A 26,382-nucleotide genomic window follows, 5' to 3' on the forward strand; every position below is an offset into this window, starting at 1 on the left:
TTGGTGTCAGTATCAGGTCAAAATCTGTGAACAAAAAACATAATGAACGATACATGAAGATACAACTCCCTATTCAGGTCTAAATCCCACACACAGGCTTTGTGTGATGTGCTGTTGGTGAGTACTTCTTGCAGTAGAGTAGAGTTTGTGCATGATAGTCAACTTTCAGATATTCATATTTGGTGAAGTGGTTCAATTGAATGTCACAGATTTTTAATGTAGTAGTTTATTGGTTGTTTAAGAAATACTGAATTCAGGATTTCAATATCAGTATCAGTGTCATTCTGTATTTTTCCTTGTCTTGGTTTGCTAAATAGTATATTATCCTTTAGTATATCATTAATCCACTTTAAACATAGAAGCAAAAACGTCTATTTAGCAATGGGGGGGGGGGGGGGCTTTTTAGTATATTTATTTTTTCCATTGTTGGAAATATGTGAAACATTTTAGTGTAAACATACAGCAGAGGTGAAACACTTCTATAAAAAGTACATTGCACACAAGTCCTTACATTGAAATGAATTTTGCTTTTAATTGATTAAGTGTTTCCACCACAGTAAAACATATTACACACACTAAATTTCTGTCATTTTAACACTCACTGAGTGTAAAAGTAAAAAAAAGTCATAGTTCCATGAGCTTAGCAGTGCACTACATAAGAAGTACACATTTGAAACATGTAAATTCAAGGAACCTTTTATTCAGTGCAGCAAAAAAAGTCTATGAACCAAGTGAGTGATTTGCTGAACATATAACATGGCACTTTATCGCTTCGTTTGTCTCTCCTTTAACAATAACTCGTATTTAATATTAAATTTGTATGTCAAAGTGCAGTAAACCGTATCCTAACCATAACGTGTGCACAGAGAGACAAGCGGGGCTCCTCAACCGTCTCCGCGCCTCATGAGAACATTCCAGTTTGCTAAAGTCAGTTTGGAATTTGAATAGCACAGAAGAACCGCCTCGCTCTGATTGGCCGTGACAGGCACGCTAGGGAGGGACTCGCCTGTCACTCTCTGCTGTTTTTGTCCACTCATTGGACAACGGTCAAGTAGGCGGTGCGCGGTGTGGCTGTATAAATAGTACAACGACGGGTTGTGAAGCTTAAATGCTCGCTGGCGCCTTTCGCTCGCTTCGGAAGCGACGAACGCGGTTTTCAATGTTTTCTCAACGGAACGTAATACTGCTCGAAGCTTCGCCAACGGCAGAAACAGCACGACTTCCACAGAGCTGAGCGCTTTTGAAACAAAAACAGAAGCACCCAAGACGATGATGAGTGCGGCGGAGTGCGCTGTGGACGCGCAGAGCCTCATCTCCATCTCCCTGCGCAAGATCCACAACTCGCGGACGCAACGCGGCGGCATCAAGCTACACAAGAACCTGCTAGTGTCGTATGTGTTGAGGAACGCGCGGCAGGTTTATATGAACGAGAAGTACGCTGAGATCTACCGCATGCAACAGTACGAGGAGGTGATGACCGTATGCAACGAGATCCAGGAGCTCGACCCGCTCGACGTGGCCGCGGACGAGTGCGAGGACGCGGAGCAGCAGTGCTGTGAGCCGCCCCCGCCTCCGAGCTTGTGCAAGGCGTCGGAGCCCCTGTTCTACCGAAGCTGCTGCGCGGAGGGTTACACACAGCCACCGCCGCCGTCCTGCGACTTCTCGCCGGCGCACTGTAACAAGACGACCGTGCTAGACCTGGACACGCACGTCGTAACGACGGTGGAGAACGGCTGCCTGCACCAGGACTGCTGCACGCCACTGCAGCCGTGCACCAGCAGCCCGGCAAAGAAGCGCAAAGTGTCGGACTACAGTAGCGGCTGCTGCTACTATGCGCCCGAGTCGGAGGACATTTCTTCAGTCGAACTCGCGCCGTGCAAGCGCGCAAAGCTCGACGACTGCTGCTCGGACTGCCTGGACACGGCCAACATCTCCAACCTAATCTCCATCTTCGGCTCTGGCTTCTCGGGGCTGGTGAGCCGGCAGCAGGCAGACTTGGAGCATACGCTCAACGGACAGTTTTGCAGCAAGCAAGCGCTGGCCAGCTTAGGCGCCTGGACGAGAGCCATCGTAGCTTTTTGACCCCCGCATGTGGTTCAAAAAAGAGAGGGACGGAGACACAACCTCCGGACGGACGCTTTATGAAATCGTACAATACAAAGTCGACTTTATTTTTGCAGCAAATGTTATTTAAATGTGTTTTTTGGTTGTTTTTAAGTTACGGTTTAGTTTCGGTTCAATGCCAGGGGAAAGGGAGGGAGGCGAGGAGTGGTTTGTAGCCGAAGTTACGTTAGCTCCCGCTTGGGACGTGTCCTTTTAAAGCAGAAAACGTTGACATGACTTTTAAAACATTTAACTTTACTGAAATAATAATCTTAACGAAGTTAAATTTCGTTGCCTTAAAGCCCCCGCTTCCAGAAAAAAACACGAACTGCTAGCAAGCTCTCACCACGAAACATGGGAAAGTCTGAATGTGTTTTTGCTAGTGGACGTTTCTTTCTGGTTCTGCTCTTTTTGAGTTTCGCTCATAAGCAACTAATCAAAGCCTGACACTGCACGTCCTCAGTCGCTAAATAATTCGTAAGAGTGGTATGTATTTCTTTTACTGGGCTACATTTACCATCCTGCGGTTTTTAGGTGTTTTCAAAATGCTATCTGAACTTACTGTTCATGGGAAACACAATGTGAAGCTCCAGAAGACTGGCATATATCTGACTACATCTATAATATCACGAAAGGCAATCGTGTAGGCTAATGAAGGTGCAATATTTGAACCCCCTCTCCTCCTTTATGTCTGGTTTGTTGTCTTCTCTGTATTTTGAAGTGGCCTGGTGCGTTTTGTTGACTGCACTGACTTACAGCACCAGTTTCTTCTCCAGTGTTTGTAGTCCACCTATGCCAGTCACCTCATCACGTTGAACGTTGGGGAGCATTAATTAACACTACAACTCCCAGAATGCACAACGGAATTTAATCAGCCAGGTGTTTGGGTTTATTTATGTTGACTGTTTGGTCTCTGGAGCGTTAGCATTTCCCTCCCTTTTTCTCCCCAAAAGTCGATTAAGCCTTCACAGTAATTCATGATGCCAGCATTTGCTTGGTTTTGTGGGTTTGATTTTATTTTTTACAATGTTAGACCTTTTGTTCTAAAAAGGCAATCTCATAAGTTAGCCATAAGTCCTCACATTATATAAGCACTATGTGTACTGAATTAAAGACGTTTTCAGACGTACTCTCCATATTTTGTTGGTATTCTTGTATTTTTGTGCATATTATATTGTATATCACCGGGTAAAACTGTTTTAGAAAGTATTTGTTTAAAATTTATAACCTTAATAAAAAATGAAATTCACTTCTTGTGTTCTTCCTTCTTGCCCTCACTTCATAGCAAGCTGAAAGAGTAACTTCACTACATATCCACAACAATTTAACAGTAAATACACCACTACATCACAGAAAACTTATCACCCAAGGACAAACTAATTTGTAGGTGCTGCATAGGCCTATTTGCACAGCTTTTGCTGAGATCACGTAAGCCAAACTGATCTAAAGTGTATCGCACAAGAAATTCGTAAACTAATAGGATGAACAAATCTAATATTTTAAAGGATGCAGACTTGCAGCACACTGAGGAAAGTGTGGCCTACTCCAGTTAGTATTGCACACATCTAAACACTGTAGGCACCTTGTCAGCCTTCGTGTGTCCTGATGCTTTTGAAACTTAACATTTTAACACCCTGTCAACCATTTTGAACAGATTACACTAGCAAATGTGTATGAAGCTCTACTGGAGCAGTTGTAACAATATCAAAAGCATAATCACAAGATATGTATGGCCTACCAGGGTCTTCTCAATTCAAGTCCCTCATATTTTTTTTCTACACCTCTAACCCAGGTCACCAGAAGCTTAATTGGTTAAAATATCCACTTGAGCTGAATAAAGTGTGCTAGATAAGCCAAAGCACAAAAAAATAGGCATAGTGCAGGGTCTGTCAGGATTGTGAAATCCTGTTCTCTACAGCTGAAAGAGTGGAAAGTGTATTTGAACAGTATTGTTGTAGTTTCTAACCAGTGCTGTACTGGGCGCTGCTGTGAACCCTTTTTTAGTCAGGCACTTTTGCAAGGAAAAAAAAAACAACAAAAAATCTCGCAGGCTGTGTTATCTCTGCTGTGTGCCACATGGTGGTGTTCTTCAAAATCGATGAATGGAGGTATTAGAGCGCCTATGGAGCGGCACCTCAGGCTGACCTCGGATCCGTTTGCTCCCCCATAACCACCCCCACCCTCCCCAAACTACTCCTCCGCCTCCTCCTCCATCAACAGCTGAAACCTCTCGATTCCTCTCAATTTGAGTTGCTGCTGCAGAGTCGAGCACAGGGGCACCTATTCCGGCCAGGCAAAAACAACAACACAAACCCCAAAACAAACCAATAACATACAGGTAAACTGGGCGACATTAAGCAAATGACGAGCTCTAGACCTAAACCGTGCAAAAATACCGTCGTGTTGAGCTGTGTTTATGTGTTTGCAGTTCAGGACGATTGTGCTGTGGACCGTTGTAAAATACGAACCAGGTTCATTTATAAACAGGTTTCGGTAAAGAAAATTATAATGACGTAATTTCGGAAATGCTGCTTATGGATGTTCGCTCTGACGATTATAAGGGTGCTTCGCCGCGCTGTACACATTCACACACGCAAATGACTTCAATTTAAAGGCATTTTTGTGTTTTTCTAAACGAATAGTTTTATTATTTTTCTGGAAAATTGTGTCTGTCGTACACATGTGGCTTCCGTTCAGCCGCGTGTGACGAGCTCCCCTCTGTGGCCGCAGATGGAACTGCTTCAAAACGACTTCACTTAGGTTGAAGCACACTTTTGTTACACAGTAAAACAGAAAACACGCAGCCCGTTTAAACATGCAGCCCGTGTGAAAAATAGAACACTAGAAAACTAGTGCTCAGGCGCTTCAAACAATACTTAATTGGTCATTTCTGTAGTTGGAAGTCTGCAGTTGTGAGCATGTCGAGCTTTTCACCCTCTTCTGAATTTCGTTCAATTATTAGGGTCCTTTTCCAAAGCAGAGATCCACCTTAGTCTTATCTTATCAGAGGTGTCAGTGTGGAGCCCTCTGTTTCATTACAATAGAGCAGCGGAGGGAGGGGAGGAGGGAGCTAAATTCAATCGTTTTCCATTATAATTAGTCAGCAAAAGCTGAGCCGAAAGCTCCGCTAGTGGGAGCACAAATACAGCATCAGCAGTGACTGTAGATGCTAAAAAAAAACTGAACACTGGTTGGTATCTTCACGTTAAAGTAGTTAAGGTGAAGCTAGGGTGACCATATTTTGGCTTTCGAAAAAGGACATTCGGGGCAGTTTGGCCTCATGGGGCCGGGTACGGAGGTGGTGATGTAAAAAGTTAGCAAATAACCATGCAACTATATTGAACTTTACTACATAAACATAATAAACAGATACAAGACAGCTTTAACAGTTTTAACAAGACAGCTAACCAAAGCATTATGGCCAAATTCCATCCCATTCAACATTTGACCCAGTAAATAATAAACTATTAAAACATTTTGTCTGTTCCTGTTTATGATCATGGAAATTATTTTCTGTTCATACCATACAAAACGCACTGTATTGAAACGACATTTAAGTGACTCGTTTACACAAGGAAACTCCTGATCATGACATGACCCAGTAGTAGTAAACTCCATAAACAACCCGGCTGTGTAGCGATAGCTAGAAATACTTAGATTTGGTCTGACTGATAAAACTGTGCTGAATGTATCATTTTTCACAGCCTCGTTCTTCGCTCTGTAGTGTTCTGGTTTTAATAATGCGGAGGTTTCACCTGTTTTCCTGTAATGTTTAAACTGAAAGTCTTAGCTAATGTATGCTAGCTAATTACGCTAAATCGGCGGGAAGTCAGTAACGGTCAGATGCGTCCATGTATGCTAGCTATGTGTGGCTATAGGGACAGACAAGATGAGTTTTTTTTAAATATCGAGCAGATAACGAAAGGCTCGTGGGTCAAAGAAACGACGCCACACATGAAGAAGAGATTATTTACTTTAAAAAACACATTTCTGTATTATGCACTAGTAAATCACTGTAATGTTTAAAAGAGCTCTTCTGAAAACCAGCGAATTTTGTTTAAGTCGCAGTGACGTATAAACACAAAAGCCCGCGAAGCGAAATGTGTCCCAATTCTGCTCTCAGCCCCGACCCCTTGAATACTTGAACCCTCGCGCCACTTTTGCTCACCTAAAACAACGTCATCAAAGTGCACACTTCAAAGGAGGCTTTAGGGCTTCGGGTAAGGATTGGGACAGGGGAAGTAGAAAGTAATTAGGTAATTAAATAGGAATCTACCAACTATTCGAAATGTCTGCATAATTTAACTCATAGGTGGATCTACTAAAGTGCGTTAATTTTAGAAATATATGCCAACACATTTTTTTTAAATGACGCGAACCAGGGTTTGCAACAGCACAACTATGGTCATATTATCTTCTAACAATAAAGAGTCATTTTTGTTCATGTAGATAAAGGTACATTTTGACTATGTTTTTTATCCTGCATGTACACAATGAATGTACAGTATTTTGAAAAAGGACATAAAAACACCATGCAACCATCTGAAACATTCAGTGAAGCTTCTAAAGTCACAGAATTGTGCAAAAGTCTAGTACTTCTCATAACTTGTTGTTGATTTAATGTGTTTCTCTAGAATAACGTCACACCAACACTCTAATTTATTTTGTTTACATTTTAATGACAATTCAGCTGAGGACATTTGAAAAATTCCCCTTTAAGTATGTGTAAGACCCCTTGCAAAAATATAACCACATTTAGATCTTCTCCTGCAATATTTACTTTGTAGCATTTAAACAAATCACATATAACATAAAATCTTTGCTGAACATTTTGGATTCATGAGACATACATCAGGTGGCGCAACAGGTAGTGTCGCTCTCAGACAGCTCCAGGGATTTTGGGTAGGCTCTGGACCCACTGTGACCCTGAACTGGATAAGCAGTTACAGACCATGAGTGAATGAGACATTGATAGTTTATTTTTTAATGGTATATTTTTTTCCAGACAGGAAAAGTCATGGAATTACTTAATGTTGAGGGAAAATGTATGGAATCAACTTTGCATTTAAATATAAGTAATCAAACCTATGAAATTCCTTCAAGAAAGAAAACTTTTGCTTTGTCCTATTCACTAAATAGGTAACTATTGTGGCGTTCGTTTTGCAATCGTGTCAGAAAACAGTGGACATCTTTCAGTTTACTCAAGCATACCCATAATGCACCACAAAAAGAGTACAACCCATGTAATTTAACTGCACTGTTTGGTTAAATAATAATCATAATAATAATAATTTACTACCTTCTGAATTCAGTTCCTTATGAATAATATATGGAATAATGTGTGACAGAAGATGATGGTTTGCTGTAAGTTGTCCCTTAGGTGTAATGCAAATAAACAGAAAATGGGAAGACTATAAAAGCAAATACTGGTAGACCAATGACAATTTCAAAACAAATAGTAATGAACACAAATAGGTAGAAACAGGAGTTATTATATGTGACAGAACTGAATGAACTAATGAAATGAATGGAGTGGTATTTGCATATAGAAAAGTCAATTGAACAGCAGGACTGACATCTAAACTGAAGAAAACATGGTTACTAGGGGCTAAAGATGAGCAACCACAGAGTTGGGCTGATAGGATGAAAGTGATATTTATGGAAGAATCACAAATCTGCATTGGCCAAAGAAATTGTGTAACTTTTGTCTGGTGCTGTTATTATAAAATGTATAAAGAAGACTGCAGAAGAATAATTTACCCACTCATTTATATGTCAGGTAAAGCAACATGGGAAATTGCAGTCATTGCCTCAACAGGCCATGCACCATGAACACTGACGGTTTGGACACTTTTCTCATTCCATTAATAGAAAATAAGTTTGGTGATGATGATCCTAATATGTCTTGTCAGAGAGCAAAAAAATGTTAAATCTTTTTTTTCAGGAAAGGCTTACTGTGCCTAGTCTTTATCTGTTTCCAATTGAAAACCTATGGGTGAATTTAAATAATTTGTCCATGTCAATATTCTATCCTTTTTTTGGTTAGGGTTTGTACCTTTTTAATGTTTAAATTACAAATAAAAAATGTATTTTATAACGGCCTTGTGTTGTTAAGACCACAGCAGTTAAGAAAATTGCATATGAATATTAAGTCTGCATTTAATATAAACATGTATTAGCTACAAGAATCTTCCTCCCATTAATGGCTTTCATAAGTACAGGAAATATAAGTATAGGTCTTAGCATTTTAGTTAGTGTAAAAATAGCATTGTAATTTTGTGTACTGACCTGCTGTTTTAAAGAAACCTCTGCCATGCTGTTGAACAGAGATTGATGAGATTGATGCCTGTGAGAGGATGCTAATAACTGCATTTCACTGTTTTAACACTGTTCTTGAACATTGTTTTCTCAGCGACAATAAAAGCTATGCTATTCTATTCTATAACATATCACCCTTTAGCCATAGGTCAGTTGTCAAGTTTCTGACCACAGAGCCATCTTCAACCATGCAGTGATGCTAATGTTTATATTTAAAAAACAAACAAACAAAAAAACCTTTGCATTATATACTCATACAAGGGCCATGCCATTATCATATCAGTGAGACTTAGAAATAATTGTCCACCACACAAACGCTTGGTACTCCTGACAAATTGTTCACGACAACAGAATTGATACATGACAATCTGTTGTTGTACACATATAGATGGCTAAGGATACTCTTTGAGTGAGTAAAAATACATGTTAGGGGTATCTAATAATATTGACAGTCTGAATCTAACTTTTTATAAACCATAGAGTGGATATAGTTAATGTGTAAAGGTTCAGTATAAACCTATGTTTAAGGTTATAAACCTGTGTTGAAATTGAGAAATAGAATTAGATTAAATTAACTTAAAACCATTTATTTACATATAATGAAAACTGAATTCCATCCAGTTTACCTTCCCTAGTGCAATAGCTGCAATTATGTACATCCAGTACTTAATTCCGTTTCTGAATGGAAGACTACGGCAACGAAATGGATCTTTTTTCATAACGCCTTCCTTTCTTTCTTGGTCAAAGGTGCTGCTTAAGGATGTAGCTGTACTAATTCAACCTTAGCAAGAATTAAGAATACAAACAAGTAAGTCTAAAATAGTTGACAGATTATTAATACCATACAGTGACATTATGACATGTGAGCATAACACACTTACATTTACAACAAATACAGGCTCTGGCAACAGGTGTATAAGTCAATAAAGCCATACAAATCATAAAACTGTCCTTATGAGACAGATGTACATGCACCCCCACACAATTCATCCATTTGTCAAAGGTCCTTACACACACTAAATGGGGAAAAATTGACAATGTGCCTTCTTTCTTCCACACCAAAACCCGAACCAACACTTTATTTAGCTGTAAAGGCAAGCTCTACTCTTCATATGTACATTTACACAAATAAATAAGAAGGCTAGAGATAATGAATATGCACAAGTCTTATTGCGACATGGACAATATTTGGGCTTGCAGGAAAATAGAAAATTCAACAAATTCCTTAATTAAAAGGGTGTAAATCATGTTGGACTAGCCTTAGAAGTAGGATTTGGACTGTATGAACATCTTGTATGATTGTGGCTAAAGAGTTCAGGTGGTTTACTCTGGGACTTGAGTTTTGGTTGTGCTCTTTGACTGGATCTTTCTGACACCATTCATGGTTTCACAGGCTGGATGGAAAGAAGGCTTCCAAACTTGAAGTGCTGGATGACAGGGAACTTTTCTAGACACTGCAGAAACAAAAAAAGGGACAAATGTGTAAATCCCTCATATTCTCAACCGTCAAGTCTAAAATCAAAATTTTCAATCCGTATTAGACATGTCTGAAAATAGAAAGATGAAAAGTTATTATTGAGAGTAAAGACTTACGAAATGATATTATTTATCCATATAATTAGTTTAACGATGTATAGCAAAAACAAGAGTACAAACGAACATTTTAAGGCTTAAATAACCTATTAAGGTCGAAGTAGTGTAATTTTTTCATCCTTATATCAGGTTTTGACAAGCTCATGAAGCCCCTATGATAAGAATGTTAACTGGAGAGAAAATGGAAATGGGGTACACTGGATTAGCCAGAATGTCAGTTTATAAACTTTGGATAGTTATTGTTTGGTTTTTTGTTTTTGTAACTGTGATTCAGAGATTTGTTACCAGAGATTAGAGCACAACCCCAGATAGAGGTAGGTAGAGATAGAGTTTTTTTTTGTCTGGCAGGGTTAGTTTTTTTCAAAAACATTCAAAATAGGTGTACAAAATCAGCTGAATGAGCATTGGTTATTTATGTATGTGCATGTTGTGCTTTATTTAGGGATAAACCTACAGCATTTATGTAGTTATTTATTTCTAGAAGGAGCAAGTTATTATAAATCAAATTTGAGGTAAAATGTTCAAATTTAAAGTCACTTAGGGTGTGTTCCGACCTGTCCGCTTTGGTTAGATTAAAATAAAACGGTGCAATTGTTCCATTAGAGCAGTTTGCTAAAGTAAGCGTGAATGCTACCTCACAAACTCTGTTGCACACCAAACAAGTGGACTGAGACAATCTGAGCAGGAAGGTCTTGGTCCCTTAAACTAACTCTAGTGTGGCTCATTTAAAGTATGCATGCAACGAGATCCAAATGCTTCTGAACAAACCAGACACAAAATGTGATATCTCAAGGTGTAAAAATCATTGCATCACGAAGAAACAGAGTAAATAAATAAAAAAGTACAAAAAAAAAAAAAAACGCACTGAAGACAGACCTCCTAACGTCTTCTCTCTGTAGCAGACCCTCTTGGTTAGGGCAGTGGAGGAATTTCTGGTGCTGTTTTGACTCAATTGTAAAAGTGTTAGTGTGAACTTGAACTAAACCAGAAATAAAATGTAACAATGTTTCATTATTTTTGTTTGGTCTGGACCAAGGGAACTCCAAATTGAACCACACCCTTAATGAATAATTGTACTTAGCTATGACAGAGCTAAATTAGCTCATATATCGCGCTATTCAACCAAAATAACTCTGGTATTTGAACTGGTTCTGGTCTGGCTTATAAGAACCTTGGTGCTTTTCAGCAAACCTGCCCGCGTTTACACCAGTTTTAGTGGAACACAGGAATATAGTCACAGAACACTTCATAAACTAAGCTCTTTATGTTGCCATTGCTTTTTGCTCCTGTACAACTAGACATGCAACTAGATACTGTCACGGTCCATACTGAAAAACCGCTGCGAACAATCTTTTCGGGTTCCAGAAACTATTTCTGTTGGTGGAAATGCACTGAACGGTCCAAAAGTAGGTTCGCGAACCAGAACATAGCTTATTCCATGTTGGTTGAAAAAAGCTAATAGAAGTGACGACCCAGTGCAGTGAATGTCTGCATACGGGACAAAAAGCAAAACTCTGATTCACCCATTATTTAGTGAATTCTGTAACATCGGCTGATATATTGCACAACCCCTGATTTTGTCATTCATATCTTTCATGTTCAGGCAACAATTGAAAAAAAAAAAAAAATCACAACATACATTTTCAGAGTCTTAAATTTAACTGAGGTAATAGCCTCAAGCCACTCTTAACACTGCAGAGAAAGCTGAAGAGGGAATGCAATGGGTGTGTGTGTGTGTGTTGGCTGCATGGGGGTGGGGAGATTTGTAGACAGACTGGCCCCTCAGCTAGCTTTCTGCTGAGGGAGGGGAGGGGGCAAATGCCTTCTCTAGAAACAACACAGGATGTGGCTCTTGAAGGGGGTGGGGCTTTACATACACACATGCAAAAATCACATACTTAACCCTTTCCTGCCTAGCACTGAAAGCTATAAAAATTTACAGATTTCTTTTCTTCTAGGGATAGGCATTTCAGCCAAATATGATAATAGATTAATCAGAACATCTATTCAGAATCAATGAATTCTTCTGCCCAAACAGGACCCTTGGGGCACAGGCCTTTCTTGTTATTTTGTTTTCCACCACTTCAGTATTTTCACTTGTTTTAGGTTCAGGACAACTTTTATATTAGCACTGTTGCTAAAAGTTGAAAAGAGGTCTCAGACTTTGGCTTGGTTTATCCCAGTCTGCAGACAAGTCCAGGTGTGTCTGACGTTTGTTGTTTTGGCATTGTTTTCAATAGTTCTTCAATAGAAATACACAGCAGCATGAAGTGTTTTTCTTTGTTTTCTATCATTTATTAACTTGAAGGTAAATTATTACATCATGAGATGGACATTGCCACATGGGCTTGGGAGTACTTTGGATAAATGTAGCCAGAAACTGTATGGCAAAGAGGAAGCCATATATTAGTTTTTTGCAGAAATGACAGCGAGTTCTCTGGGCCCAAAGTCATCGGAGATGGACAAAATAACTGATGTCAGATACTATGCCCATAAGGGGGCTTTCACCTGACAAATGTTCTGCACGTCGTTGCTTTGTGCTCCGCTTTGCTTCAAACGGTGTTCGCATCATCAGACTTGCTGCTAACTGGCTAAATTCATACGTGTAGTGGCCTCGTAAACGTGAAATTGTTATCTGAGTCCGAATCTGGTAATTCGCCATTCTGTGTTTATCCTCAAAATGTCGTGATATGCTTTTAAAGTGTTGTTATAGAGCTCTGGGTACTGGGAAACTGTGAGAATGACGTTCTCAGTCACATTTATAGTATTTGTCAAACTGCTTGTGTTACATCACACACTTCAGTCCATCTCATTGGCTGCGCTTCTGAAAGGTCAGCGGAAAGTATGTCAAAGTTCGATTTGTTTGAACGTCGTGCGTAGCAGCAAGGTAGCAAAGTGACGCAACAAAGCGGCAAAAAAGTGCGGTTGGCACCACTCACGGTAGCGGCGCCGCTCTCTCCATAGAAAAACAATGGCATCAGCAGTTTTGCAGAGAATCATGTGAAAGTGCCCCAAGATGAAAAATACATTCTGTCAGACAACGGGGGCCACAGACTTCTGAGCAGCTCAAGATTTGCAAGATTTATCTTGAATTCCCAAATTATTCAAAGGTATCATTAAAAGAAATGGGGATGTGAACCAGTGGTAAAAAAAGCCCCTGTCAGTATTCACAATGTTTTGCAACTATCAATATCTAAACTTGTTTATATTCAACATATAAAATTAATATTAAGTTGTAAATTGCTAAGAGTGCCTGGCTCCATTGTTTGCTAGTAGAAACAGCTCTGGTCTCGGTTTTAATAAATAAACCACATATTTGCTGTAATATTAAACTTCATAACCCCATTATATATTTATTTAATAACTATTTTCGTAGCCAGTAATTTAACTTAAAACATACATGGTTTTGAACATACATCACACACACACACACACACACACACACACACTTACTTCAGCCTTGTACATTCGTATAAGGCCTTGGTTGACTTTGGACCAGGAAGGGACAGCGCTGATGTTCCACAGCTGGTTAGAATGCTCAGCAAAAGGACCAGTTTTCATCTAAGTCAAATCAGAGAGAAAAACAAAATGTTAAGAGCAAAACCTAAAATGTTAAAATAAACTAGCACATTCATTTTATGTTTACTGTCTTACTGCTGGCTGAAATGGGCTACAAAATTACGTAAAAGTAATGACCACCATCTATCTATTTTATTTTCTGTCCAAACAGCTACTTTGTCAGCATCATGAAGAAGCAGAAAACTTAGAAGACTTGCTTTAATTCTTTTTAGTTTTAGTTTCTTTTTAGATAGGTTTAGTCTCAGAAACTGTCTGATATAGATAGATATTGAATATTAATCAACATCCATAGATATATTAACAATATATGGACTTCAGCATTTTCTTTTCTGAGGGCAGTAATGGAAGAGAATGGAAGAATGGAGAACAGATTTGTTACAGCCAAATTGAAAGAGTGTGCAGTACTGCCTGAAGAGGGGGGAAAAAAAAAACATTATCACAACACTGATGAAGAAATTGAAACACACGGAGGCAGTTATTATGATTAAAATTTATACATATGGTCAGTGTTGTAGTAGAATCTACTTCAACAACTAATGGAAGAGAATAAATACAGTAGTCATAGATAGCATTCACTGGTATGTAATCAATCCACAAATAACAAAGACAACAGAACAAGTCATGTGAGTAGCCAATTTTCAGGCTCATTCTGAACATATTTTGCTAATATAAACATAAAGAGACCACTGGCCAGTGTTAATGAATATTTTTCATTAACAAAAGTAACTACCAATATTTCACAATGAAATCTAGACAAGAGCTAGATAAATATAATCCTTTTAAGACAACAAATGTGACAAAAATGTTTTGAATTTCTGATTTGAAAACAAAAATCACAAGGAAAATTTAACAGGAAAACTCTTTGTTTACTGTTGCCACAGTGATGGCACTTGAATAAATGATTCTTTGAGAATTGACTCCTCGTCACTATCAACATTTACTTTGATTTAGCAGCAGATACTGCGGTGTGTTCTTTGGGTTGTGTTTAAAGTAAGTCAAGAGTGGTTCAAGGTCATTTGAAAAGAAGCTCTGAACAGAGAGTTGATGCTTAAAGTAAATGTTGTTAGTGAATGGGAGTTGACTCCCAAACAATTGTTACTTTGAGAGTCTGGGAGCTGCTCATATCTGTGGGGCCAGTAATTCATAGAGCTCTCTGCAGTGGAAAATTAAATGTATTAAATGAATTAAAAATGTTAATGTTTAATAAATGTATGTGTATATGATAAAAAAGAGCTATTACTGAATGTTATCATGTTATAAATGTAACATAACTTTTAAGCCATTGTTATGAAAGTTAGTAATAAACAATACAATTAATAATAGTAAAACCTCAAATTCAATTTCATGGATTAAATCTAGACTAAAATATTTTTATTTTCCACAGACTAAGTAAAAAGCAATTAAATTACTAAAACTAATATAAATGCAGTCAGACAACTAAGATTAAAAATACATCAAAATCAGATTTTCAATCTAAATTAACTCTGGTGCAGTCTCACAGTGTGACAGTAGCGTTTCCCCAAATCTCTGTTTTGCCCATAAACATGATGACACTGAAAAATTCTCAAAAACTTGCAGTAACATAAAAAGCTATTTTCATATGGATGGGAGACCAAAACACAAACACAATCCTTCATTTAAAATATATCCACATGTGTGGACATGGCCTAAGGAAAGACGAGCTCATGAATGAAATTCTGTGTAGCTTTACTCCACACACACTTTCCCAGACTACCCTTCTCAGGCTAGATTTTCCAGTGAGGCCCAGCAGTCTTCCACAGAGAAAAAGAGCAGCGGAGAGAGAGAGGGGGTGGGCTAAGGGAGCAAGTGATTCACAACAGCATGTGTGGAAGGAAATGACTCATGTGAGCAGTGTGCTCCACACATAACCTCCCTTAGAGAAGTCGGGGGGTGGTGGGGTTGGAGAGAAAGAGTGAGAGAGAGACAAAAAAAAAAGTTTAGAGAGTAAGAGGAGAAAATGAGAGTCAGAGACAGACAGAGAAGGAGAGAGCGCAAGAATCATGGAGAAGGAGAAAAAAATGCAGGAGACAGAATGAGGTGGTGTTGTGGGCAGTGAGGTCTTGTACATGAATGATACTAAATCTTCCCTGTCTATAACGAACGACATAAGTCAAGATCACAACAAGACTAAACATGCTCACACAGAGAGAGAGCGCGCGCTATATAAAGAATCATATATATCCTCAATTCTGGACCTCTCTGCCATTCCTCTACTCACACACCCTGTACTCTCTTTCTCTCTTTTCTGCATTCTGGGAAGTTGAGTCATTCTGTAGCCACAGCTGCAGCATCCTCTCCTCTCTTCACATAAACTCCCACACCAGAACCAACTAGCACACATACACATTACTTCACTACAGATTTAAAAACGTATAAGTCTGAAAATCCATGTTTCTGGCTATAGCGAGAGAGTTTGTTATCTTACTTCGCTCAAAGAACAAAGCCTGTTGATGCAGGACTAGTCAAAATTTAATAGCATAATAACACTTTATTTAAAACTTTATTGTAATTTATATTCATATAACCAATTCAAATTTCAGACATTTCTGGGGTCTTACATTTGCTCTACTTTATGAAAACAGATCTCCTTAGCACTAAATATATATGAACAAAATGTTCACAGTTTTAGAAGAATATCTTTCTAAAAAATTATAGCGTGGATAAACCAAATGTTATTAATATTAATGTAAATTTACATTTTGTTTATCCTGCCCAGATAATAAAAATACAGATATGCTGAAAAGTATACCAATTATTTACCACAAGAAATGTGATCTGTGTTCTTTGCCCATTACAAACAGTTTAATGACATTAGCGTGCAGTACTAATCGGTGGCCGTGTAATATTAATTATATATTTTTAAACAGTTCCACTAAAGTACCACTAAAGTAACTCGTAGGCTAAACCTCCAGTCAGATCACTTCACTGCAGACCAACACACCAGATATCCATAATTTGTTCACCCTAAATCAGTGGGCAGTACTATATTCCCACTCTTAGTCAGCACCGTACATGTTCTGATAAAAATGGCCAAAATGTTGAGCTGACCAGTTATACGAGGCTGTTCAGTATAGTTTATAGTTTGACCATTTTATAGATGACAGTGTTGGAATGTGGTTAACAGCTATTTTGCAAAAGTTTAAAATGGTTTACAATTATTTTTAAAATCCAAAATAGTCTGTGTAACATTTGAGGTCTGTGAGAACAACAGTTTTATCTCATAAAATATCCAAATGTTGACACTGGATTTGAAAACTGAAAAGTGTTCTTCCAAGGATCCAGGGTTGGCAACTGTTTGTTGGTAGATTTAAGCTTGATAAACAATTTGTTTTCTAAGCACTGAAGTGGGTACATGCACATGTTGAAATGCCCAAGAAAGAATGTGCCAAAATGTGCCAACACAGATGTGACAAACTGAAATCATCTGTATTGTAATATACTTAGTTTACACCACTTCTGATAAGCATATATATTTGAGATAATTTACTACCCTCCATGGTAATCCAACTGCTTACTGAAAAATCTGCATTGAGCATTTTTCTTTTCTATAATTAATGTTGTATTGCATCATAAATAGTTTGGTTTCATAGATGACATAAAATTGTGTAGTTTCTTGCACTTGGAGACAAGATGTCAATGATAACTGGTACGTAAATCAACTAAAACCAAAGCTGCAACTGATCAGTTTTAACATATTCTACGAACCATAACTACTCGACCTTTAGGCTTAGCTGATCAATTTTTTCTTCAGTTCAACTAACAATGATTCTGAATATCTCACAGAGACATATAGAGAAAAATAATCTAACTATTTTCTCTGTTAATTGCCCAATAAGTGAGATGGGAAGGTATAACCTTGATCCTCCCATCCAATATGAAATTATATTCTCCTAATTTAGTCCCATAATCTCCTCTAGCCTCATTTCTCTTCTTCAAAATTTGGTGGTCTCATTATTTTATTTGGAACAGGTCTTGCTAAAAAGAGACAAATGCACCTCATTGATGAACTTGATGCACTCCAGGAACATGTAGTCCTGGTGATATTCATTCACCATCTTTTCATCCACAAAGTGCCTAGGCTCCAGAGTGGGGTGATCTAGAGGAAAAGAAAGAAAAAGAAAATCATGCAGCTCTTCGAAGCAACCAGCAAGTGTCTATATTTCCTCCCCCAACTCTCAATGTAGCTAACATTGGGTTTGGGTTTCAAGAATTTTAAAAAATAGCCATTATCAGTGTTGGTAGCAACACTAAACTCACTTCATACTGATCAGGCTTATTTTGAAACAGGAATATTGGTCATAGGGAATGCTCGGTAGGGTTGTAACAATAGAGGTATTTTGCTGAAGATCTTAATCATGGAGAACAGTTGAGGTAATATGCTGTTTTCCCAATAAAATAAAGCTCCCTATAATTTCCATGTAACATATGTAAGCACAATAAAGAGGGGGGAACACTTTCCTGGCACTGGGACAGGAATGTTAATGGTTCAGTATATCAATTTTTAAATAATAACCAATAAATAAATGGAGTACAGTACCATACATTATCTATAGCTGCTATTATTATATAATAGTATGTGTGTGTGTGTATATACACATATATATATACATACACAAACACCACAAAAGAACTTACTTTGCAATTGTAATCCAAAAATAAAACAAATATGCTCCTTTCTTTTATGATAATAAAGCTGGGAATAAAATGGCAGCAAGTTTTCAAATCGAAGATACCTATTAGTTGGGAACTCCCCCATATGAAAGGTAGGAACTGGAAATCATCAAGCCCCCACACGCCCTGGCTGCCTGCCGGCTCCATCCTGTAGGTCTTCTGCAGCTTCCGCATCACTACCAGATACCTGCAGTCATCAGGGCCCAGAGCACATTAACATGTAAATGTGCATTACGTGCTCTTTTTCACACGAGCAATAAAACACTATGTTGTTTTAATGCTAGTATTTACTGATTGCCAAGTAGTAAGAACAAACCTCACATGTAATGTCAAGCAACTGTGTATCTGTGTTATCGCTAACCTGTCAAAAACCTTAAAGATAATGGCCAACTGGTCTTCCACTCGTAGAGCTCCCACTTTGCAAAGACAGCAGAGGAATGCTGCAAAGGCAGCTTCATGACCTGCAAATACATTCAAACACAAAGAAACATGGTTAAATGTCGTTTAAAATAAAGTAATATGGGTAATTATGATATCTTTTTCACATTCTAGTAATGAAACACTTAAGACTATGGGAATTAAACAAAAACACATAAGTATTTTTTTATGTCTTATTTTCCATGTCTAGCAATTTACTGGCATATAGTGGTATCCATGTGATTTCTGCTTCAACAGTGCCCTCCAGTGGTCTAGAAAATATCTGTCTTAAGACTAGATGTATATAAAAATGTAAATTTACATAAAATTTCTTAATCTTAAAGATGTGCCACAGAATAACTATTTAATTAGGTCATTATATATATATATATATATATATATATATATATATATGAGTGTAGTCATTTTCATGACTGACTGCATGAGTTTCATCACTCAGGAAAAATCTAAAATACTTCATTACCATTTGCACCATGATAAACACATCCAAACTCAATGGGGCTTTAGAGGCTGAATTCATAGAAAGACATTGTTATTAATCAATAATGTAACTGCCAGTGTAACTGATGCAAACATTTGCTAACTCAGATTGGTCCCCTTGGAGAGCTGATGTCATGCAAGCCAAATATATTTGCACAAACTAAAATCCAACTACAGGAAACTGGAAAAAAATATTTTTCAAAAATATTTTCCTCCGGGGGCTCTGGTTTCCTCCCAAGGTGCAAAAACACACCTTGGTAGGTGGATTGCGAGTCTATATGTGTGTTGCCTTGTGCCCAATGATTTCGGGTAGGCTCTGGACCCACCTAAACCCTGAACTGGATAAACTGGATAATGAATATATATATATATATATCATTTTCAATAAAACTGGGACACGTTTTAATAATGCAATAAAAACTGAAAACAGTAATTTGTTAAATTGCTTGATATTTTCGGTGTTTTCACTGCTAAACCTATTTGTGTTTTTTAAATATAAAATAACAATTGAATGTGATAACTGCAACAAACTTCAGAGGAAAAATAAAACACTATACAGCACTGTTAGAGAGAACTAAAGGGTAGTGAACAATTTACAACATGACCACATGTAATTGCTCATTACCATGCAAGTGCAGGTTCTGATGCACAAATAATATCAACATCAGGCCACCAGTATAACTGCACACATGAGAAGTGCATAAGTGAAAAGTGCATAAGTTTCAGGAAGATTCTGATGCATAATGGGCCAAGGATGGGAAATGCTGCTGTACGTGCCTGATCATTTAGCCCTCAGGCAGAAACATTTGAGGAACCATTGTGCTATCATTGTGACAGAGATAGCCAGGTTGCTTGGGAAAACTTTGGAAAAAATCCCTGTCACCTAACACAACCTGCCGCTGCATCAAGAAGTGCAACCTGAAACTGTACTATGCAAAGAGGAAGCCACCCTGATAGCAGGCATATTTGGGCATCCATTTTCTGCACTTATGGCTCGGTTACAGCAACGTAACCCCAGATGAGGCCCACAACACACCTGAATTCTGACCTATATTGAGGTGGACCTGTGACTGAATTGAGATGAAAATAATTTGGTGCGTAAAATACAAATCAATCTAAGAACAACTTATGAGCCTCTGGAAAAGTGATGACAGAAAGTAGGTTGAAAACAAGATTTGTATATAATATTACTCTGACATTTCACTTTCTTAAAATATAGTAGAGATGCTAACTGACTTGAGAGATGGAATGTGAACTGGGGATAAATGTGAAAAAGTTGGTTTTAATTCATTTGGCTAAGGTGTATGTAAATGTGGTATTAAATTACACACCTGTGCCATAGTCAATCCTGGTGGAGTTACCTACAGACTCTTTCAGGTACACAGCGATCTCTGGAGCAGCAGCACTTAGCTCTGAGGGAAGAACTCTAGAGACTAGAGCATCAGCCTCCTAGACACACACACACACACACACACACACACACACACACACACACACACACACACACACACACACACACACACACACACACACACACACACACACACACACACACACACACACACACACACACACACACACACACACACACACACACACACACACACACACACACACACACACACACACACACACACACACACACAAATTAGCTCTTCATAAAATATTAGAGAGTTCTAAACATCATTCTAACAACCTAAATGACACAACTGCAAAATGATATACATATTACAGACCACAGCACCAAAAGAGGGCACACTATTGAATCAACTCTTCAGCTCCAATATCAGTTGCAGAAAATATTACAACTGGTGTATTAGGTATATTAGTACTACTACAATACTAATTATGCTTGCTTCAGCAGCAGACATTACAAAAAAATTAATCATTAAAATATATACTGTATTTACAAATGTTCTGATGCCGATAGACAAGATTTTCTGAAAGTCTTACTATGTATGCCTGCAGAGAACTGTGAGAAATCTAGATGCTTGTTTGTATAAGTTGTTCATATTTAATTTAAATGACTTTTTACATTGTTTGGAATATTTTAATTGAAAATCATAAACATTATTTCAATATAAAATGTGAAAATAAAATATTAATAAGGCAGCAAAGTGACTTTACACTATCCTATATGAAGCATATGATAGCATCCTCCAAGATGTATATGTGGATCAACACATACATGGGGTCTTTACCTGGTCTAGTTTGGCATACCATGTACGGTAAGCTTTATTGCCAAAGCGTGAGGGCTGGTCTACAGGTGGCGTTTCATCTATCCATCGATCTAGAGTCCCCAACAAGGACAACAGTTTCTCCACTGTCTAAAAGGAAGAAAATAAGTTAAATTAAAAACAACACATTTTTTAATTAAGAAAAGGGTGGATCTACAGGGTTTGATCCTTTGGCCAAAAGAATGAAACTCCTATCTTACCTCTGAAACTGGGTATTCACACGTAAGCTTCTTTCCTTTCACTCCTTCATTTAGAGTCAAAATGAATCCCATGTAGTCAGCATATGCCTACAAATGTATGAGAAACATAGACGAATTTTAGAAAACTGTTTTCAGAATGACCCAACTCATCCAGAGAGCAAGATCTAACAGTTAGCATACAGAGGGGTAAGTTAAATACAGAGGGGAGAAAATTATTTAAATAATGGGTTAATAATAGTGTTCTCCCCGTGTCTGCGTGGGTTTCCTCCGGGTGCTCCGGTTTCCTCCCACAGTCCAAAAACACACGTTGCAGGTGGATTGGTGACTCGAAAGTGTCCGTAGGTGTGAGTGTGTGAGTGAATGTGTGTGTGTCTGTGTTGCCCTGTGAAGGACTGGCGTCCCCTCCAGGGTGTATTCCCGCCTTGCGCCCAATGATTCCAGGTAGGCTCTGGACCCCCCGCGACCCTAAATTGGATAAGCGGTTACAGATAATGGATGGATGGTTAATAATAATAAAAATAATAATAATATAGCCCAAACCTGCACCTGGAAATACATACTTGAGATCTCTTCCATTTGCCCATATCAGGCACCATACAGATCTCCTTCTTTGGCAACATGAAGTTGAAACTGATTGGTATGGGAGGCCTGTCATCTTCAGGAGAGGCACCTGGGCAAATAGCAACACAATATTAATGAAGAAATATTAACGGTATAATAAACAAAAGAATAGCCATCCTGTATTTTATTTTCAATCAAAATATGCATTATTTCCAAGTTATTCGTTTTTGCATGAGAAAATATCTATAAACACAAAATTACAGAACTCTATTTTGCTCTTTTTTCTCTTATCCATTATTTAAACTTTACTTTTTATTTGACAGTGACAGATTTAGTGGCCCATTAGGTCTTGCATGTCTTTTAGGAGCCTAAGTTCCTTTGTCTCCTGATTTTCCTTTAGGTAAGTTTGGTCCCTGGTACCTAGAACCGGGCACACTTTTTTTTGTCCCTGCTTGATCCCGGTTCCATTCGAGCAGAGGAGGGACTAAACATGACATGTAAATCTTGCAGATCACTGACTGGTCAGAGAGATTTGTCTATCACAACAAAATACAGAACTCTAGTACAAACTAGGCATTTGTAAATTCACTAAGCTACAATAGCACATGTTTGTTTTTATTAGAATTAGATTATGTATCTGACAAAGGCAGCTCGTAAAATTACACCATGCACTTTTGAAGAGGTTCTAACAATCCTTGGTTTGGTGGCCAACAAAGGCAGCAAGGAATGGAAAAAAATTTACTGATCTGTCTGAACCGATGCAATGAGCTATGTTCAGTACTAAATACCAATGACACACAAATATACAATGGGTAAACAACATTTAACCTTATCACCGCCTGGACTGCTGAACTGTTTATATGAAACCATCTGAAACAGCACAAAGTGCAGCAAAGTACAATATATAACAGTCATTCTCTAAGTGGTCCTTGGGGTGCCCTCTGGACTTTGCCTATTTCTGCTCTTGACCTAAAGCAATCTTTTAGGGCACTGAAAACCTGGTTTGGGTGTGTTGGGACCTCAATTACAGTGAATATGTTCAATGTCTGGGGACCCTGAGGTCTTGTTGGTGAAGTATATGCAAAATTACTGCCACAGCAGCAAACAGCAATCTACAAAATAAGCTTTTTGTATTTTAATACCAAACTTATCACGTCTGACCTAGAAAATAAGCCGAAAGTTACATAACAGCGTAATGAACCCCTGGTCACATACATTTTATTTTAAATCATCAACTCTTTCTGGCTGTTAGTATGCACTTTACAGCTTCTCTCGTGGTATGCAAAATCTGTACACTTTGCTGATGACATAACCTATGCCACAGATGTTAAGCTCTAGACTGACTATCTAAAGCTAAAATCCACGCACAAGACTATAATCCTTGCATTTCTACTGTAATGACAGGAATAAAGGAGAACAACTAGGATTAAAGTCCTCTTCGGTAGCCCTTTGTTAGATCAATTGTCCAGTCATGCATGAATTAAAGTACCAATGGAAACTTTCACCCCGCTCGCTCACTCACTATCTCTTTCACCAACAAAATGTAATCAATTTTAGAGGGAAAACAGAAGCTCTGATCTAACAACATGACTGTGTGAAGCATATTATCAATTAAAAAGTACTCCCTCTGATTTAAATACAAAATAAATAGAAATGAAAAATTTGTTGCACTAATAGGTTACCTAAAACTAGTTCAAACATTTTGATTTGTCACTGGAATTGTCAGAACTGCTTTAGAAAAGAAAAAAAAAAAACAAGCTATATAAACATTAAAGCACATTATCTAACTTACAATACAATTATCCAGAAGAAGTAGGACATCTGCATTAATATATAGATTAAAGTCAGAAAAGACCTCACCATATATGTGACAAGAATAATTTTGATTAATTAATACACCGTGCCTGTGACTTCCTTCTACACAGTGGATTGGGACTACACTAATTGAGATGCACTAAATAAATGTAGTTCACCAACCTGTATAAGTTTCAAGCAACACATTTGCAAATATTTCATATAAAGGAGTACTTATAAGTAGCACATTTTTCAGACACCTTGTTACTATCACGACTATGAAAATGTGTACCTTTCTGTAGAATGTAGGATTCATACAACTAAATTACTGTTTTTACCCTAATGATTTCATTTTGGAAAAAATATTTACGTAATCAATAAACATCTCCTTTATTTTTATTTTTTTATTGGTTGCAAATATGAAGAGCACCTCAACAGCTCGACCAAACAGCCCTGCTCTGAGGCAAAATCTCCCAGTTGTGATTAAACAAAATAACAAGAGACACTATATTCAGCCAACACTCCGTTATGGGGCCCATATGAGCAACCTAGCTGAGTATCAGAAATATGCCCCATATATACAGTCATTTATCTGATAGGAACAGCACATTTACCAACTTTTCCAGTGCCCATGTCCATCTTAACCCCACTAGACCATGTTCAAATTGTATGCCCCACTAAGATAGTGGTACCACAGTACTATGGTGGGTAAATGCATGAAAGCAGTTCTGTGATTTTCATTCAATTTTAAGACAATATTAGACTGACCTAATTAGAGCATAGTCATATGCAAATATTTGGGTCTTCAAATACAGTTACATAATTGTTAACCTTCTAAGTTAAAGTACATATTATCTACTGAAAGCATTCTTCTACACGTTTAATACACAATTAATATCTATTTACTGAATTAAATGAACTGCAAATATGATTTTATGGCACACATTACACTACAAGTTAATTTTTTTGGCGTGCTACATTCAGAAATTGAATAGAAATGGCACGCTAACTTTTTTGCAGAAGACCATGTTTCCACTGGATTGCTGCGTAAAAAGCGTAACTTATTTAAATTTTAAAAAAAAAAGGAACGCTTTATATAGAGGTGTGCAAACTTTTGCCGCTTTTGTATATTGAAAAACAGAAACGTGCTCCTTTATATCCGAGGCATCAAACAGAACAACAAAAGCCTGTAAGTATAATTAAACTCAATCAGACCCTCAGCCTAAATTCAAATTGGTTTTAAAAAAACCGTGTGAAGCAGCCGCTGGTCGTCTTTAGCTGTGAGCTAATATTAACATTAACCGCTACTCAAGTGAATGAGGTGCAATGAAAAACCTAGAATATAAACTAGCCTCTCCCTTCTCATAAACCTGGTGTTGAACGCACTTCTAAATCTGTCGACAAGTATCACGCAAAACCATTTTATGATATTTTCTGCCTGTTTTCAGACGCGGCTTCCCCTTCCGTACCTGCCTGCTGCTCGCTCTCCGCCATGTTTGTTGAGGGCTGAAGCCAAAGCGTCGCCACGACCTTCCACCTTACAGAATTTACTTCGTAGAGTAATTTATTTAAAATTAATGTAATTCATATCTATTTTTAAGGAGGGCTAGACTGTTCTTAAAATGATACATTTATAGATAATTAAATGGATTTATATCGCAATAATTATAAAATAATAGCTATATAATTATTGTAAAACACCAGTGCATATCATAATAATGTGAACATTTAAATTTAAAAATATATTTTAAATAATACATTCCTGTGTTAAAATGTTTGTTGTTATTTTTGTTTATTTAGCTCCACGTTACAGCTTACATATATTAAACGAGGTTTCATAGGCTTTTTATTTAAACCGATATTTTTCAGAATGAGGATACTCTCTGTCCTCAATAGCACTGTGACTCTGCGCTCTGTCTGTTGCTGTGTATATCAGTATGGAAGCATATCAGTGGCAAAACTAAATGAAAATGCAATAGACAAAATGGCACTGTAATCCTAAATTTGAATTAAATATATTATTTATATATGTTTGAACTCAGTAGTCAAGTTAAATAATTACATTTTCATTTGCAATTTTGAATGCTTTATATGGAAGGACATAATTCCAAATCAACTCCCTGATAATTTAGGCACATTTTTTCTCTTCTAGAATTTAGTTGGTAAATGGTTATTAATGGCTATACTATACGAATGCAGGGTTATTATAAATAAATAACTTATTTTTTTAAATAATTAAATTCATTAAAAATTTCGTATAACTGCTACATTTAGACGGTTTGACAATCATGTTTTTTTTTGCTTTATCTTTCTTTGGCATATCCACCCCAACCAATCAGTCGCATGGTGTGGTTTTATTGCAAATTTAATAACTTTTCATTTTATTT

General features: G+C 37.6%; 2 protein-coding genes across 2 annotated transcripts; one reads left to right on the forward strand and one right to left on the reverse strand.

Annotated features, from left to right (window-relative positions):
- The first annotated feature begins 1,123 nt into the window (after positions 1-1,123).
- ier5l (immediate early response 5-like) lies at positions 1,124-3,328 on the forward strand. The gene has a single exon (XM_066660787.1). The coding sequence runs from the start codon at positions 1,270-1,272 to the stop codon at positions 2,080-2,082; it is 813 nt and encodes a 270-aa protein (XP_066516884.1). The 5' UTR covers positions 1,124-1,269; the 3' UTR covers positions 2,083-3,328.
- A 3,470-nt stretch (positions 3,329-6,798) lies between these two features.
- On the reverse strand, positions 6,799-25,568 carry ptpa (protein phosphatase 2 phosphatase activator). The gene is made up of 10 exons (XM_066661317.1): positions 25,465-25,568; positions 22,201-22,310; positions 21,641-21,727; positions 21,405-21,530; positions 20,535-20,652; positions 18,647-18,746; positions 18,348-18,472; positions 17,610-17,710; positions 13,468-13,575; positions 6,799-9,875 (listed from the first exon to the last, which is right to left on the reverse strand). The coding sequence occupies exons 1-10, from the start codon at positions 25,487-25,489 to the stop codon at positions 9,801-9,803; spliced, it is 975 nt and encodes a 324-aa protein (XP_066517414.1). The 5' UTR covers positions 25,490-25,568; the 3' UTR covers positions 6,799-9,800.
- Positions 25,569-26,382: the final 814 nt, after the last annotated feature.

Source organism: Hoplias malabaricus, chromosome 2 (genome assembly GCF_029633855.1).
Source record: "Hoplias malabaricus isolate fHopMal1 chromosome 2, fHopMal1.hap1, whole genome shotgun sequence".
NCBI lineage: Eukaryota > Metazoa > Chordata > Actinopteri > Characiformes > Erythrinidae > Hoplias > Hoplias malabaricus.